The sequence below is a fragment of the Erithacus rubecula genome (assembly GCF_903797595.1).
Source record: "Erithacus rubecula genome assembly, chromosome: 3".
Classification (NCBI taxonomy): Eukaryota; Metazoa; Chordata; class Aves; order Passeriformes; family Muscicapidae; genus Erithacus; species Erithacus rubecula.
In genome coordinates this window covers 62435597-62451590 of record NC_136689.1, presented here as the reverse complement: position 1 = coordinate 62451590, position 15994 = coordinate 62435597, and the positions used below count along the sequence as shown (strand labels likewise).

At 41.7% G+C, this 15994-nt stretch overlaps 1 protein-coding gene across 6 annotated transcripts in view; it reads left to right on the top strand.

The window, feature by feature from the left end:
• The window catches only part of PHACTR1 (phosphatase and actin regulator 1), a 294356-nt gene that overhangs the window by 248879 nt on the left and 29483 nt on the right, over nt 1-15994 (top strand). For all 6 annotated transcript variants that reach the window (XM_079299943.1, XM_079299944.1, XM_079299945.1 and 3 more), the window contains 2 exons: nt 1247-1455; nt 2925-3081. In XM_079299943.1, the coding sequence (XP_079156069.1) occupies nt 1247-1455; nt 2925-3081 (366 nt within the window). The remainder of the gene's footprint in view (nt 1-1246; nt 1456-2924; nt 3082-15994) is intronic.

The following is a 15994-nucleotide window of genomic DNA, read 5'->3' as shown; positions in this document are numbered from 1 at the left end:
GGAAAATCTTTTAAAGAGAAGAATATATTTTATTCAAGGTGTGGAACACCTCTGGTATTCAGGCTAAAATATTCAAGGGAATTGAGAGTATTCAATACTTGTCAGATCCAAGTTTGTGTGCCTCAAGGTCAACTTGGCCAGCACATCTGCTTTCACACCTATCTTCTTCTGGAAAGTAAAATGGGAGTTTGACATAGAGAGATTGTCCAACAGGCAAATGTTGCCCATTTTTTATAGAACTGTTCCATCATCTAAGACTTCAGAGAGAGGGCAGTTTCTGCTGTCTCACAAATAATCCTCAACTGCCACAATTTTTGTCTACCAGTCTCTCATTCTGATTTCATATTGGAAAAGCAACATGAGCTATTTAGGTAAAAATTTGGGAATTTTTATGTTGGGAAACATTGTTCTATTCCTGACATTTCCTTTTGCTTATTGTTTAACTTTGATCTTTACCTCCTCATATTCCCATTTCCCTACTTGATACGTTACTTGGTAAAGGGCTTTGAATTCAACACATAAACAGGGCTAAATAGTAGCAGTCCTTACCCAGCTCTTAATCTTATACAATGCAGAAAATATTGTCATGGCCACTCCACAATATACAACTGTGCCATTAGCAGACAAACCTCGCAGGTTTTAGCTAATTCCCTGGTTACTCACCTGCTCCCAAAGTCTCTTTTCTCCAAGCCCAGTTTCACATGCTCCCTCCCCTGCACATCAAAGAGTTGTGCACTTGCCAACTCCTCAAGTCACTTATCACTAGTGCAAGCCACTGGATTTCCCTCTGCCTTTCTACAATTATCCCCTACAGTCTATCCTTTCTTCCTCCCAGTCTTACTCCACCTTTTGCACTCAGGTGAGACGTTTCCTCCTTGCTGCCTGCACACAGCTCAAAGGTCACACAGACACGAGGCTGAAGGTGTGCTTCCTACTGAGTAGCTGGTGCTTGCCACTCTGAGTAGCTGGTCACTAAGTATTTGCCACAGATCTTTTAGATCTTTGTCCTGGCTGACAGTATTTTTGCCTACATGCTGTCCTACCTCTCCCTAATAAGTGTTGCACCCTAAATTTATTAAGTACTCAGTTTAAACCTGTCCTGCTGGTCTTGAAAATCTTTCTGTTCTCATTTCTTCTCAAAAAGGGATGAAAGACCACTACTTGCCTATATTCAGTGAGAGAAGCAACTCTACCTTTCATTGAGCTGTTTCCTTTAGTTTATTTATTTGCTTTTCTTTCCCAACAGCTCTGGTTTACACACAAGTGACAGTGTTACAAAAACAGGACCTGGGGGCCTTCCAGACATGAGACAAGTGCCAACTGTTGTGATCGAATGCGATGACAATAAAGAAAATGTGCCTCATGAAAATGACTATGAAGATTCTTCCTGCCTCTATCCAAGGCAGGAAGAGGAAGAAGAGGAAGATGAAGAGGAGGATAACTCATTATTTACAAGTAAGACTCATTCCAGTTTTCCTTTCTCACTTATTTAATTTTTACTCTGAATTTGCAATACACAAAGGAAACACAAAGCCTGTGCATTTTCTTTCTAGGCTGTGGCTTTTGCATCTCTCAGGGCTTGACTACATGGGGATGCGAATTCAAAATAACAAACAGTATGAATTTATAGTGATTTCACTAAAATACATGAATCCCTGTCACGGTAGCACTCAGACTAAATTCAAATGGCAGGTTTGGGCTTATATTGATTCAATTACAAATTGGTTTTTGGATTTACTTTCCCAAATGTCCATGGTGAAGAGAAGCCCTGCCTTTGGCTTAAGTCAAGATCATCTCAATAGTTACTTCAGGTGGATGAAACAAGTGCCACACATAGAGAATCAGAATTTTTATATATAGTCAATATTAAATCGTTTTGGAATCATAAATGTGCACATGCTTTGAAAAGGGTCATAGTCAGAGGATTGGGCTCAGATAAGAAGAGGTTAAGCCATATCACAATTACAGCCTGGGAAAGGATCTGGAGCCTTCCTGGCCTCTGTAAGGAAACCAAATTCCTGCCTCAGTGTGGCATTGTAGGACTGTCCCATGAGGGGACAGTACTTGTCATCCTAGACATTGAAGTTCCAGGCCCTTGCCTTTCTTTTCTTCTGAAAACTGGAAGCAGTACAATCAAACAACACCTCTTTTAAAACACACAGAAAGAAGATTCTAAACTAGGCATATTTCACCTCCACAGAAGCCCACCTTACCCTGCAAGTGAAATTAAGCAGTGTTTGCTCTTAAACTGAAAACAGAACACACTGCACTAACTCACACTCTCCTGACAAAGGCCAAAACCTCTCATTTGTTTGTGTCTCTCTGTGTCTTGTCTTCCTTGTTCAAACTGCTTTGGACACAAGCCTAAGAAAGAAAATTTGAGCCATAAAAGGCCACTGGGATTTAGTATCTTTGCCACTGTCACTGCCTAGGAAGCAGTCAGTTTAGTGTACATAGAGATTGGTGCTGCTTGTGGTTGACTTTTGGTTCCTTCTAGTGCTGCCTTGGATGTCTTGATATTACATTTTAAGAGACATTCAGATACCCCTCTCTTTTCACATGCCATAGCTCTGCTGCCTGCTCATATTCTGAGGTTGAATTTTTCATTCCATTATGTAGAAGTACTGTGCTAGAGAATAAAAAAGCTACAGATGCTACTAGCAATTCTGAAACAAGCTCTTCTCCATTCCCCTCTATGGAGCAATATATTAATTTCTATTTCCTGTATACCTACCAATTTCAGCTTTGCCTTATTATGGTACAAATTGAGGTAAATTGAGGACATTCAATGACACCCCTTTTCCCACAGTCCATACCAGTGTAAAGGACAACCTCATATCATCCCTTGGCTGGTACTCCTTTGCCACCTGCATACTGTAATGAAATGATGACACCTCCTTTGGCACCTCTCCTCTCTCCCACAGGCCCCCTGGCAAGGAAGCTCTGTAGGAAGGACTCTTTAGCAATCAAACTAAGCAACAGGCCTTCCAAGAGAGAGCTGGAGGAAAAGAACATCCTCCCCATGCAGACTGATGAAGAGAGGCTTGAACTTAGGCAGCAGATTGGGACAAAGCTAACAAGGTAAGAGGCAAACTTTTTTTTTAACTCTTGCTTTTGGAAATATGTGGTGGGATGTTGCTTTTTCCTTAGCCTTCAAACATTTGAGATCTATTTCATTGCAAAGTTTAAGAGAAAAATCTGTGGAGAGGAAAAAAATGTTTCTATGCATTTTTTCTGGTCCAATTCATCTTCTCATATAACTGCATTTCATTTTCCTGGCATATGCTGTGTGAACTTTGGTTAACTATCAGCATGTTCTATGTGAATTTGGTTCTTTTTGGCACATCATTGGAAAATGTTCAGTTTTGATAACATTTCAGACTGTAGCTGCAGGTGCCATTTTATAAGCTGTTAGTTTGGCCAGAGGTCAGAGGTATAACTTTGTCTTCTGACTGCATCACCTGTGAGTACCTGAGACTTTTCCTGGTTCAAAATAGGTTAAGTCCTTCTGTACTTGCCTTCATTGGGTCAGGTTGGACATATTTACCCTGTCTAGACACTTTCTTCTTCATAACAGTGTTACTCACCAGCTGTTCTTGTTTTCTGTATTGTATGGGGTATAAAGGGATGGCCATTAAATGTGGAGAATTTCTGACAAGAATTAGTAAACTGAGGTCAGACAGAACTGTCTAAGAACCTTCTATGAGCGTGCCATGATTTCTGTAATCAATTTAATCCTCTTACGTTCTCACCTTGGTGGTATGCAGAGCTGGTGAGTGCTGTTAGTTGCTTTCCAGTGAGAAAACCACAAGGATATGAGCAGCCAATTGTTGGGAATTTTCTTGCACATTTTCATTTTTTTATTTTGGGGGTGGGTGAATGAGAGGGAAACACTGCTACTATGCTGTGGAGACAGGAAGAATAGGAGCTCCTGGTAAATACCATTTTCAGCATTTTATTTACTTTTTTTTTGTGGCCTTGTTTATTGCCTCTTTGGAATAAACTAATCGCACCCTTTCAACCCATCTTTGAAAGTTATTGTGCTGGATCACTCTCAGCCTACTCCAAAATTTGTCTAATTCTTCAGTATACATGTTGAGGGGCTTCAGCAAGCATGCCCAAAATATTTAAGATGGTGCTGCACTGTTGCTGGTACTGTGATTTTTCAGTTCAGCCTTTATTCAGCTTTATTCCAGCCCTGTTACACTGTAGCTCCAATGGAGCTCTGGGTCCCAAAGAACAACACAGGACAGCAAGGTCCCAGTGCTTCTATGATTAAATTTGAACCCTTTTGAAGCATGTGTAGAATTTGGGGTTTTGTCTCTTAGTGTATCTCACTGCTTGACCTTGCAATGACATTGAACAGCATTTCTACTGTGTTGCCCATTTGCCTAAATTACTTGCGTATTTCTGAAGTTTTCTAACTATGGCTGATGAAGGAAAGTAGTGTCATTTACAAACATTGATTCTGCACAGCTCACTGTGCACCAGATCTTCGTCATTATCAGTATTTTATTTTTCACCCTTTCTTGTCTAAGCCCCATATTCTCATAATGTTGGTTTTTGTTTCCCCAATTGTATCTCTGCTAATTTGAGTATAATAGTTTGAGCTATAATGCCTTATCTTGTCTTCTAATATACCTAGGACTTACGGGCAATCACAAATAGTTCAAGTAATTAAAACTGTATATATATATATGAGTTCAAGAAATAGCTGAGCTGAATGAAACTGCTGTTTCATTCCTGCTTTATATAATGTAATGTCACTGAAAATGATAGAATTTCAAAGCCTTAACTGGAGTGGTATCATTTCCAGACTGACCTTTATAGTGTCCAGTCTGACATTTGCTAGTATTTACAACTGAGTATGTCATCCTTTTGAGTAGTGGAAAACAATCAAGAAATATGAGGAGAAAACAATTTTGCTCATATCTAATATATGAGAAGCTACAGGCATTTCAGCAGCAAAAATAAAAGGTGCTTGTCTAACCAGTGCTTTATATCTAAATGTGATATATCCATGTGCACAAACTGATGAATATTAGATTAAAATAGAGGAAATATTTCAACTTGGACAGTATTTCCTTACTGTCCAGACTTTATTACTGAATCCATCCTTTGCTGTTTCTTGGTAATTGTCACACAGTGATGCAAATGCCAAGCAAAATTAAAGTAGTGAAGCATTTATAGTCCTTAGAGAAGATGCTAGATGCAGACTATAATTGCAGCTGGCAATTTTGGATTTCAGAGGGATTTGTACTGCTCCACCAATGGTCCCCTAGGGTTTAAAATATCCAGCCAATCAAATCACATTTGCTACTTACAGAAGTAAAAAATGCAGAATAAAAACTTCAGCATATAGTTATTGTCTGTAATGGATCAATTAATTTTCACCAAGAGGCTGATTAGGATACTTCAGTATTTATGCATAATCCTGGCAGTATTTAGTTTGGAAGAGCTCATTGGCTGCCACATTTGGCAGACCAGAATTTAGTACTCTAAAGAGAATGTCTTTTTTCAAAGATGCCTCTACCCAGGCATATTGAGATTGGCCATTGACATATTGTGTGGGACCAAAATCATCCCAGGTGCAATTCCTCCTGCCTTACTAGAGTTGCACTAGGAATCAGTTTGGCTCAGAAAAGTCTCTTCAGATTCTGTTTAAATGTAGCTTGGAACCTCTTAACCTCCTGTTATTCCCAGAAAATTGTTATGACTTCAGTGTTACATCAGCCAACTGGAGGAGAGACTCCAGAGCAGAATTCCCAGTTTCCCATATTGGGAGAATAATGCCTTGACTTGCACCAGGCCAGCTGTGAGGGTGGGGCTGCAGGGACCATATCTTACAGCAGGACCTGCCCACTACACACCTCGGTGTTTGCTCTGCCATGAGACAAATTCTTTGTGCCTGGCACAGAAACACTTCACATGAATGTTGTGCTTCCCTGGTCTGTGTCCTGTATCATGGCTCAGCATGTGCAGACCCAAGCAAAAATGGAGCTTCTTGCCCAAGGTGGCAAAATATATCCTAGCAAAGGCAGGAGATTCCACATCATATGAATTCCAGCCACATGAACAGGCCACTGCACCATAAACCATTTCTGAGGAGTCCTTTCATAGCAATTATGGCAATTGATTACAGCAATTAATTAGAAAACCTCCTTCTCTAACCAAACCAGAATTGATTACTCCAAAATGTGACATCTCCTATGAAGCAAGGAGCAAAAATAGTGAATTAAGATGCAGAACTTTCAGCTCAAAACCACATGTGGCATGGGGATAGGAAATGGATGCTGGAGGCCACGTTTTTGTCTGCTAAAAACCTTTGCAACTCCATTATCTTCTACTCTGAAATGCAAACCTTCTGTGCTAAGTAAATCTTTAAGTGGGTATGGTGGTTTGGGGTTTTTTTTTGCCTGTTGAGCTTCTCCCAGACTCCTCCTCCATTTTATCCCTCTGGTGCCTGCACAGTCTCACAGCTGCTCAAGAAGTGTGCAGGTGTGATTGTAAGACAAAAAGGAGAGCACCAGGAGAAAGAAACTCTCTTCTGCCTGTCTCACTGCCTGTGTTGGACCTGCTGGGAATCAGGGAACCCCCTGATTGTTCTGGTTAGAGAAGCACCAAGGAAGACGTGGATTTAGCTTTCAGAGGCTGTCAGGGTGAGAGGAATGGGGCATATCCAGGCTGTGACAGTGGAGGTTTTCTGAGGGCAGTGATAAATGAAGGCCTGTCAGGAAGCCCTGGTGAAAAGGAGGGCCAGCACTGATGAGTGGTGAACAGCAAAGCTGCACATCTCCCAGAGACTGCAGGAATGCCCTCTGGTACTGAGACAGGTGCTTCAGTGCCAGTCCTTGCACTTCTCTTTCACCACAGAATCATAATGGTGCTCTTAAGAGAACACACAGACTTTCTCAATCAACTTAGTAAACACAAGAGACCTTTACAGAAACATCAGACTTTGCACTCTCTTGGAATGGGAAGACCTGGTTTCTTTGTGTGTCTTTCACAAAATCTCCCCCATGCTGAGACAATGTGTGTCTTTAGACTGACTGATCTGCCACAGATCCTACAAGAGAGGCTTTCTAAGGCATTCAAATATTTTTGAGTCTCTTAACTCACCAACTCTGGTGAAGATGATCATTAGCAATGAGATACAGTACTATTAAAGCTGAGATTTTAGTCCACTTTTCAAGAACATGATGTATTTATTTGTTTTCCCTGATTGTTTCCATCCTGGTTTCTCTCACCTGCTAGAATTGGATGATCTAGTAACAGAAAAAGTCTAGTAATCCAGCGTGCTGTCATCATGTTGTTATTAATCAATGTCAAGGAAACTTCTTGACATTCACAGTGTCATTACTGGCCAGCATAATGTCTGTCTCATCAGGACACTTCTATACACTGTCTGGCGACAGAGAGACACATAAATGCTGTCCACTGACAGTAGTGCTTGTCAAGGGACTGCTACCCTTCACTGGAAGGCACCACAGGCAACCCAGTAAGATTCTGCAATCCAATAAGAGTTTGTGCTGTGCTGCTGCCAAAAGCTGTTAGTTGTAGGGGTCATATTTATCATGCCCAGTGTGAAAGCAAAGAGATGAGGTGGGGGAGCAGCCTTCTGCCCATTAGCTAACTAGTAAGATGAGAAACAAATAAAGAAGAAAGTAACAAACTACGTGTTGCCCCTTTCCTGACTCTGGGAGATGCTTTTCTGATTGCTCGACCGAATCCTATGTGTGTCACTATATATGTTCTGCTGGCTTTAAAGCAGTGAATTAGAGACAAATTCCTCTGCCAGATATACAGTAGCATTGTTTTTTGTATAGCCCTAGATTTATTCACTACAATACCTTACGGGATACTGTCCTTACACCAGCAAGTGGGAAATTGTGATCTGAAGCAATATAAATAGTACATTGCAAGGATCATGAGGCAATATATCAGAGACACTGTCTGTGTGCATATGGCTGTAAATAAGTCCTCTTGAGATTTGGACATGCACACCTGCTGGATGTGTTTTTATAGTCCCATTGATATTTTGGAAATAGTACTGACATGTCTGTGACTAAGAAACGCAGCATGAGAAGTCATAAAATTTTATGGAATGGCAGGTTTGACAGATGGTGGTCACCTACTACCTTGTTGAGAAAGGTAATCTACACATTCCCTGGTCAATACCATGTCTTCCTCAGCTGTGCTGAAAAATGTTGTTTAGAAACTGAAATCCTGTGGTGGAATGAAGTTGGTGAATTCCCACAGGTATAAAAAATGGTCATTGATTTTTAAAATGTCACGAGACTGCTGCAAGATTTTTGGACTCTTTCATATCAGATACTAGAAAGAAGAAGAAAGAAGAGTAGAAAAATTGGACAGTTTTAGAAGAGGATTGGACTGTCAGCATCACCATGAAAGTGACAAATATTACCAGAACTGAGGAAGGGTCAGTCAGCACAGCTTGCACAGTCATTGAAACACACAGCAGCTCCTTCAGAGGTCTGAGGGGATGGAACAGTTTGAAGCAATCATTTTTATTTACTAAAATTTAGGCTGTGAAGAGATTCAGCTTTTTGAAATGGTTAGTTCTTTAAGCAGCACTGCAGTCCCACTAGGGAGAGGTTTATTCAGCCAGAGGATGGCAGCATGCTGGCTCCCATTAAGCATGGCTGAATCTCCTCATGGCTGCTCCCCATCCGGTGCTGTGGAGGGCATTTTGTGCCCTCCCTATCTCCGAGTCATTTAGGGATAAAAAGAATGGGCAGACAGCAGGATTAGGCTTTATTCAAAGACCTCATGTTGTTGGGTAACGTGAAATAATTTCTTCCTAATTACATTTGACGTCTGCAATTCTCACACTTATTGTTAGCTTCCACTAATGAGAGGAAAGCAAGTGCCTAAAGCAAGAGCTCATCCCTGACGGCAGCACGCACGCGCGGATGTGTGTGAAGCGCACCTCCTCGCATGCAGGGTGCTGGGGATAAATCCCACGGAAAATGGGATTGTGGTAAACAGGCTCATCTAAATCCTGGATTAGAGGGGACGATGCCACAGCGCTAGATACATGAATGGGGGTGATGGAGAAAAACTGCAAAGGGCTGAGCCTCAGTTTTGGCTGCAATGGTACCTAGAGAGAGTGGCATTTTTTCACTTTTAGTTTAGATTCAGAAGGAAGCTATTCATCTGCAGAAATCCCAAGTGAACTATTGAAATTGCCCTTAGCATCAGGAGGAGGGCAGAAAAAGCAGGTGATTGTTTATGGGTGACAAATTGACACTGAGCTACCATTATACATCTGGGCTCAATTGCCGGGAATAAATACTCTGAGCAGAACTGGTCTGGGTTCTGTGCATGGGGGCAGGTGGGAGATGGGCATCCAAGGTCCTTGCCAGCCCTCTTTTCTGTGATCAGTGTCCTGGTAAGCTCTGCTCTGCTCAAAGGAAAGGTGGTTTTATAGTTAAAATACTCAGAGAAGGCTGCATCTTCCACCGGCTTTCCAACCTCAGGCAAGCCACTGAAAAAGATGCACACGCATGTTTGTTTGTTTGTTTGTTTGCTTGCTTAAGGTGTGTTAGGGTCTCAAAAAGTGCATACTGCCTGTGAACTTTGGAACCTTCCATTAGTTGACAAACTCTCATTGACAGCAACATTAGTGTGCTTTCAAAAATACACCCCAATACAAAGAACTCTTTAGACGTCTGTCATTCAGTAGGACAGGGATCCTCATTTCTGAGCACAGTTTGCACTTACCTCTTTGTATGAGGAGTTTCCATGGCTAACATCATCATTCATCACAGTAAAGGGCATGAGTAATATCATGATGCTATTACTATTGTTTTGATAGTTGATGGTTGTTTTGCATTTTACAGCTAACAGCATGAGTTTGCTTTGTCTGAGTAATTTGCTATGGCAAAAGGTCAGTGGAGCAATCGAGGGAAAGGGGATGTGACAGTGTCACCACAAAACACATCACCTTTACACACTCCCTGGCTTGGGGGATGAACAGTGTCCTTAACCTTTGCAGCTCCACCTTGGGATAGGATGAAACCCTGCCCCATCAATTTTGCTCAGCTAGGGCCAGCAGATGTTTTGTTATTTATGGAAGGAAAGCCTTGCAGAGTAGATAGAGTGTGTCCTTGGGCAGATGTGTCTCTCCATGTTAGACAATGGAGCTCCAAACATATGGAGACATTTTATTTATGCTACTACAAAGGAGGAGAAACATTCTGAGAAGAGGCAGCAGGGATTGGCATTTGAGGTCAAGGTCTCCCCAGAGGCACCTGTGTGACCACTGATAAAATGGAAAATGTTTTCATGGTGTCCAAAGTTCATTTCAATCAGAAATGTCAGCAGCCCAGAAAGGAATTTGTTATTCCTGGGTTCTGTTACTGTTCCTGTTTCTGTGCTCGTGGAAGCAGTGCAAGTCACGCAGCCCCGTCATTGCAACATCTATTTCTCCCATCCTTTCTCTGCAGAAGTTGAGGCAAAATGCATTAATGGGGGTTACAATTTCCCCTTCATGCTTCCCATACTCTTCAGCCCCTTGACACAGTCTGTATTTGAGGTCTAATTCAGGCTGTCAACAGCTGAGACAAATATATTAAATCTACCTTAATTTCCTTTGCAGTTTTAGTGGGGTGTGGTATTGTTCATTCTCTGCCCTGAATTGATTGCAGTTTTGCTTTTAGTTGTCAAACTACTGTCAGCTTTTATATAAGAGGAAACCACATTTCTCTGCTGGGCAAAATAATTCACAGTGATATAAATAAAGCTTGTGGCAGTAACGGAATAACATATTTCGGTAATAGAAATAGTCTATTTCTCCAGTAAGCAAGAGGCCACATGGAGTCTGTGCAGTATTCTCCTTTGAGTAAAAGAATGGTGTTAACAAACACAAGCAAGGAAGTAGCTGCTTCAAAATGTTACATTTTGGCTTTAAAAACAAAGGTGGTTTATTTGTTGGGTTTGTCTTTTTCTTTGGCTGGTTAATGCTGACAAATTCAGGGTAGCTCCATTAAGAACTAGCTCATAGATTTCCACCTCTAAAAGATCTAACCATAAATCTTCATATTTTGTACCTTCTGACTGTAGGTAGTTAATCACAAGCACAACAGTTGCTTAGCTTGGATGACCTTGTAATTTCTGTAAAGGAAACAAATCAAGTGGGAGTACAAGATAAAAGAAGCAGACTGGCAGGAATAAATTTCTCTTTATAGTCTGCTGATTTTAAAATGGAGAAATTGCTCTTTGAGGAAAATATTTAACCTCTTTCAGAAGTTACAGTTCGCATTTCCCCTCTACTTCAGTGTATTATGGCCTATTTAGCAACACACGTGCAGGAGATTTAACAGAAGCAATTCTCGTAAAACAGTCAAACATATATTTAAAAGCTGATCTGAGTCAGAATTTAAAAACTGTGTTTATGTATGTAGTAATATATGTTGCCTGTGGCTATTACTGTGAGTATAAGCAGAACTGCTAGAGGAGTAAGTCTGACTAGTGTGCATGATCACCCCTCTATATCCAGAAACTCCTGCATGTGCAGGCTACTGTATGTGAGTCAATAGAGGTGACTTTCTGAAGAGGAGTAAATAATATTTAATGTTTGTGTCTAGTCTGGTGTCTTTTGGACAAATGTATCAAGAAAGCAAATATCCTTACCATTACACCTGGGTCAATTATGTAATGTTAGAATTTTGCATGTTTTCTCTAAGACATAGTGTTAACAAAAGAATCACTTAGAGATGAATGGGGTCTTTTTTTGCATGTGTGCAGAAAAGTTACAACCAGTCTTTTAGAGGCAGGTTTGGATAAGAATTATGTTCCTGTTTTAGTGCACTGGGATTCACAAGCACTGCACAGACCATATGTTGAAATTAAAACTAAATCCTTAGCCTCAGACCTGACCATGTGAAATTACCATTTGTGTTAATAACTTTAGTGAAGTGTTCTCATGTGTGGTAGACCACATCAATGTGTCTGTAAGTGTGCAGCATGTAATTTTCATTACTTGCCTTTTTGATAATAAATAACAAACTAGCAAACTACAGGGAAAGCACATTAGCACCAAGATTAATTCAGTAACCTGGTTCTTCACTGACATCCCTGAATTCAGGAGGCAGCAACACTACTGGTTAATGAATAATTAATAAAATAAGTGTTCAATATATTGTATTTGCTCAATGAGCAGGCATCTATAATGTCAGGCTAGACTATTTATCCTGCAGAATATTGGAATTTTTCAGCATGCTGGGAAAGTCTTCACAATTTCCTTTATTGCAGTAATCAAGACAGAAATGGTCTTCCTGCCTCCCTGCAGTTGGCTGGCTTTGATTTAAAAGCCTTGCAAGCAGGGACCCTGATCTCAAACACCAGCAGCTGCAGAGGCACCAGCCTGCTGTTCAGTGGGGAACAGGCATGAATCCTGGACCAGGCTCAGGGACACCAGTTACCTGGTGGGGTGGCAGATGGCAGCTTGGGTGCACCCAGACCTGTTAGGAGAGCATGCAGGCAGGTCACAGATTCATGTCATCATAGAATGCTTTGGGTTGGAAGGCACCTCAAAGACCAGATGATTTTAACTTCCCTGCCATAGGCAGAGGCATCTTCCACTAGATCAGGGTGCTCAAAACTCCATCCAGCCTGGCCTTGAACACTGCCAGGGATGAGGTATCCCTCGCTTTTATGGTGAATTTGTTTCAGTGCCTTATCATCCCCACAGCAAAGAATTTCTTCCTAATACCTTATCTAAACAGTTTAAAGCCATTCCCCATTGCCCTCTGACAATGCCCTTGTGAAAAGTCCCTCTCCATCTCTCTTGTGGTTCCCCTTAAGGTAATGGTAGGCTGCTATATGTAAAGTGTGAGTAAACTGCCTCCTTGGGAGCCCCTCACAGAAGGTACAGAGAAAGGTTTCTGTTCATCTGCCACTAAGGTATTTTCATAGCCTCATCAGCTGGCCCACTTCCAGTTAAACCTGCAAGCAGCATGGAAAGCAAGCTCCTTCAGCCTGTGGCTGCACTGGGAAGTTGGATTACCCAAACTGTGTTCCAATTCCAGCTTTCCCAGACCACTCTATATCCCTACAAGGACTTCCCTGTCTCAGGGAAGCTTTAATATCCAAGGTTCAGCTATAAAAGAAAGAGGGCAGGCAGCCCCTCTGACAGGAGTGGTTTGTTTGGAGCTGCACATCAGTCTTGAACTGGGGAGCAACTTCTCTGACAAGAGCTTGGTGCCTTTACATCTCCCCATCATGGGATTCCCCAACTGATCCCAAAACCTCCCTCTGCTACTTTCAGGGAAAGGAGTGGCTGATGTTCCAAAGCCAGAACATCCCCTGACACTCTACCTTTTCCTGGTTAACAACTGAGTGTAAATATCTGGTGTCCTTCACCCTCCTGTTGTGCCAGAACCATTCACCCTTCCCTTGTCTGAGCAAACGTAAAAGATGAGATAGAGAGACCTGAGCAATTGCAGCATCATAGAGCTATTTGATATTCCACCATCCATTTCATCTTCCCCTTCAGATCAGACTAACAAAGAAAACCTACTTTATTGCAATTAAAAGATCTGCCAATATTTTGCACTGCACTTTGTTTAATGCCAGCAAAGGGCTCCATCATGTTCTCTAATGTGACATGACAGATTAAGAAAGGCTCAGCAGTGGAAAGGTATGATTTTTGCCTCTGAAAATCATCATATATGACACATTTTTGGGAGGCACTTTTATTTCCCTTTGTCTTGACTAATTCTTCTCTTCAGAGTCTTTATTCTGTCTTATTTCTCATTGTATTTCAGTAATTCTAGTAGCCCCCACCACCCCACCTTGGAGTGAGATACTGTGCAGCACTTGGTCTCAGTCTGAAGGGTTTTGGAGCAGATACCAAAACAGTGATGGGGAAATGCAAAGCATCAATGGAGGAATACCAGGCATGATGGCTCACTTGTCTCAGCATCCTTCCTGATAGTTGCACACTCGACTGCCTCAGATTTGGTTCTCCCACCTGTCCATCACTGTATCTTACCTTTCTCTCAATTCTGTGCACTTGTCACTAGACAGGTCATGTTTTAACAATTACAACATGTTAAAATCTTCCAGAGAGCAGTGCTGCCTCACTATTCAGTATAAAAGTATGAATTAAAGTATAAATAAAAGGATGAACATTCACTTTATTCAACTTAAAAGTATAAATGAAAGAATGAACTTGACCCAGACTTACTAAAGATTCAGTGCCATCCTTAATTACTTTAATATTTCTTTGATTGATCATGTCTACTGGGAGAAGTGTTCAAAGACAAGAAGGAAAGCAAATGTCACTCTTATTCAAAGAGGAGTCAGAGAATTATAGGCAAGTTGACCTCACATTCATCACTGGGAAGGTGATGGAGCAGCTAATCCTGGAAACCATATTCAGGCACGTAAAGGACAAAAAACATCATCAATAGTCAACATGGATTCACAAGGGCAAGTCATGCTTGATTAATGTGATGAACTTGTGAAATTACTGAGTTGATGGATAACCAGGGAGTAGTAGATAATGTCTGTGTAGATTTCATTAAGGCTTTGAACACTGTCTCCTGTAAAATTCCTCAGGTGTCTAAGAATGGGCCCAGCCATTTGGACTTTTCAATCCATTTACCCATCCAGTTAAGAGGCTGGTGTTCAGTGGCACTGAGTGTAGTTGGACTCCAATAAGTAGCAGTATAGCCCAAGGGGTCAGTAGTGGGTCCAGTCCTCTTTAATGAGGACCTTCATTAATGATCTGGGTGATGAGCAGAGTGTATCCTCAGCAAACTTGCTGGTGACACCAAACTGGGAGGTGTGGGTGATGCACTGCAGGATGGTGCTGCCATCCAGAGGGACCTTGTCAAGCTGGAGAAATGGGCTGACAAAAATCTCATGAAGTTCATCAAAGGCAAGTTCTAATTGCTGCACCTAGGAAGGAACAACCCCATGTACCAGTATATGTTGGGAGCTACCCAGCTGGAGAGCAGCTTGGCAGAAAAGGATCTGGGGGTCCTGACAGGCATGAAGTTGGACATCAGCTAGCAACTTGGTGAGAGAAAAAAATGGCTAATGATATTTACATTAGAAAAAGTATTCCCAGCAGGCAAGGGATGTGATATTTCTTCTCTACTGATCACTAGTGGGGCCACATCTGGAGTGCTGTGTCCACTTCTGGCTCAGAGTCATAGAGTGTTCTGAGTTGGAAGGGATCTGTAAGGATCATCAAGGCTCCTCTGTAGAAAAGAGATTGGGGCATATGAAAGAGACTCCAGTGAAGGGCCACAGAGATGATGGAGATGATGAACTGGAGCATCATCCCAGTGGAGAGCAGCTGAGAGAGCTGGGACTGTTGAGCCTAGACAAGAAAAGGCTCTGGAGATCTTATCAGTGTGTATAAATACCTGAAGGAAGTGGGGACAGTCAAGCTCTCCTCAGTGGGGCTCAGTGACAGGACCAGAGGCAACAGGCACAAACAAAATAAGGAGGTTCCCTCTGAGCATCAGTAACACTATTTCTACTCTGAGGGTGACCAAACACTACCACAGGTTGGCCAGGGGGGATTGTGAAACATCTCTCTGTGGATATATTCAAAAGTCATTTGGACAGAGTCCCAGATCTAGCAGCCCTGCTTGAGCAGAGGGGTTGGATCAGATGGGCTTCAGAGATCCCTGCCAAACTCACCATTCTGTGATAGCACAAGGTATCCAAAGAACCAACAATATCAATGTATATTAGCAGCATCTCTGAAGTGTATGACATTGTTGGCTGATTTTTTTTTTTTGTTTGCCTTTGGCCAAATTCTGTCTGAGCCTTCCCCAGGTTCTGATTCCCTTCACTCTCTGCAGCCCAAGGTTTCTATGAATATGTTTCATAAAGCTATTCTGCTGCAATGCTTGACTAATTTCTTCTGATTTGGGTTATTGCACAATGGCTGTGCCAGCACAATTTAGCCAGGTCACAAGCTTTGACAAATGCCTGTCTCTGACATGTAGGC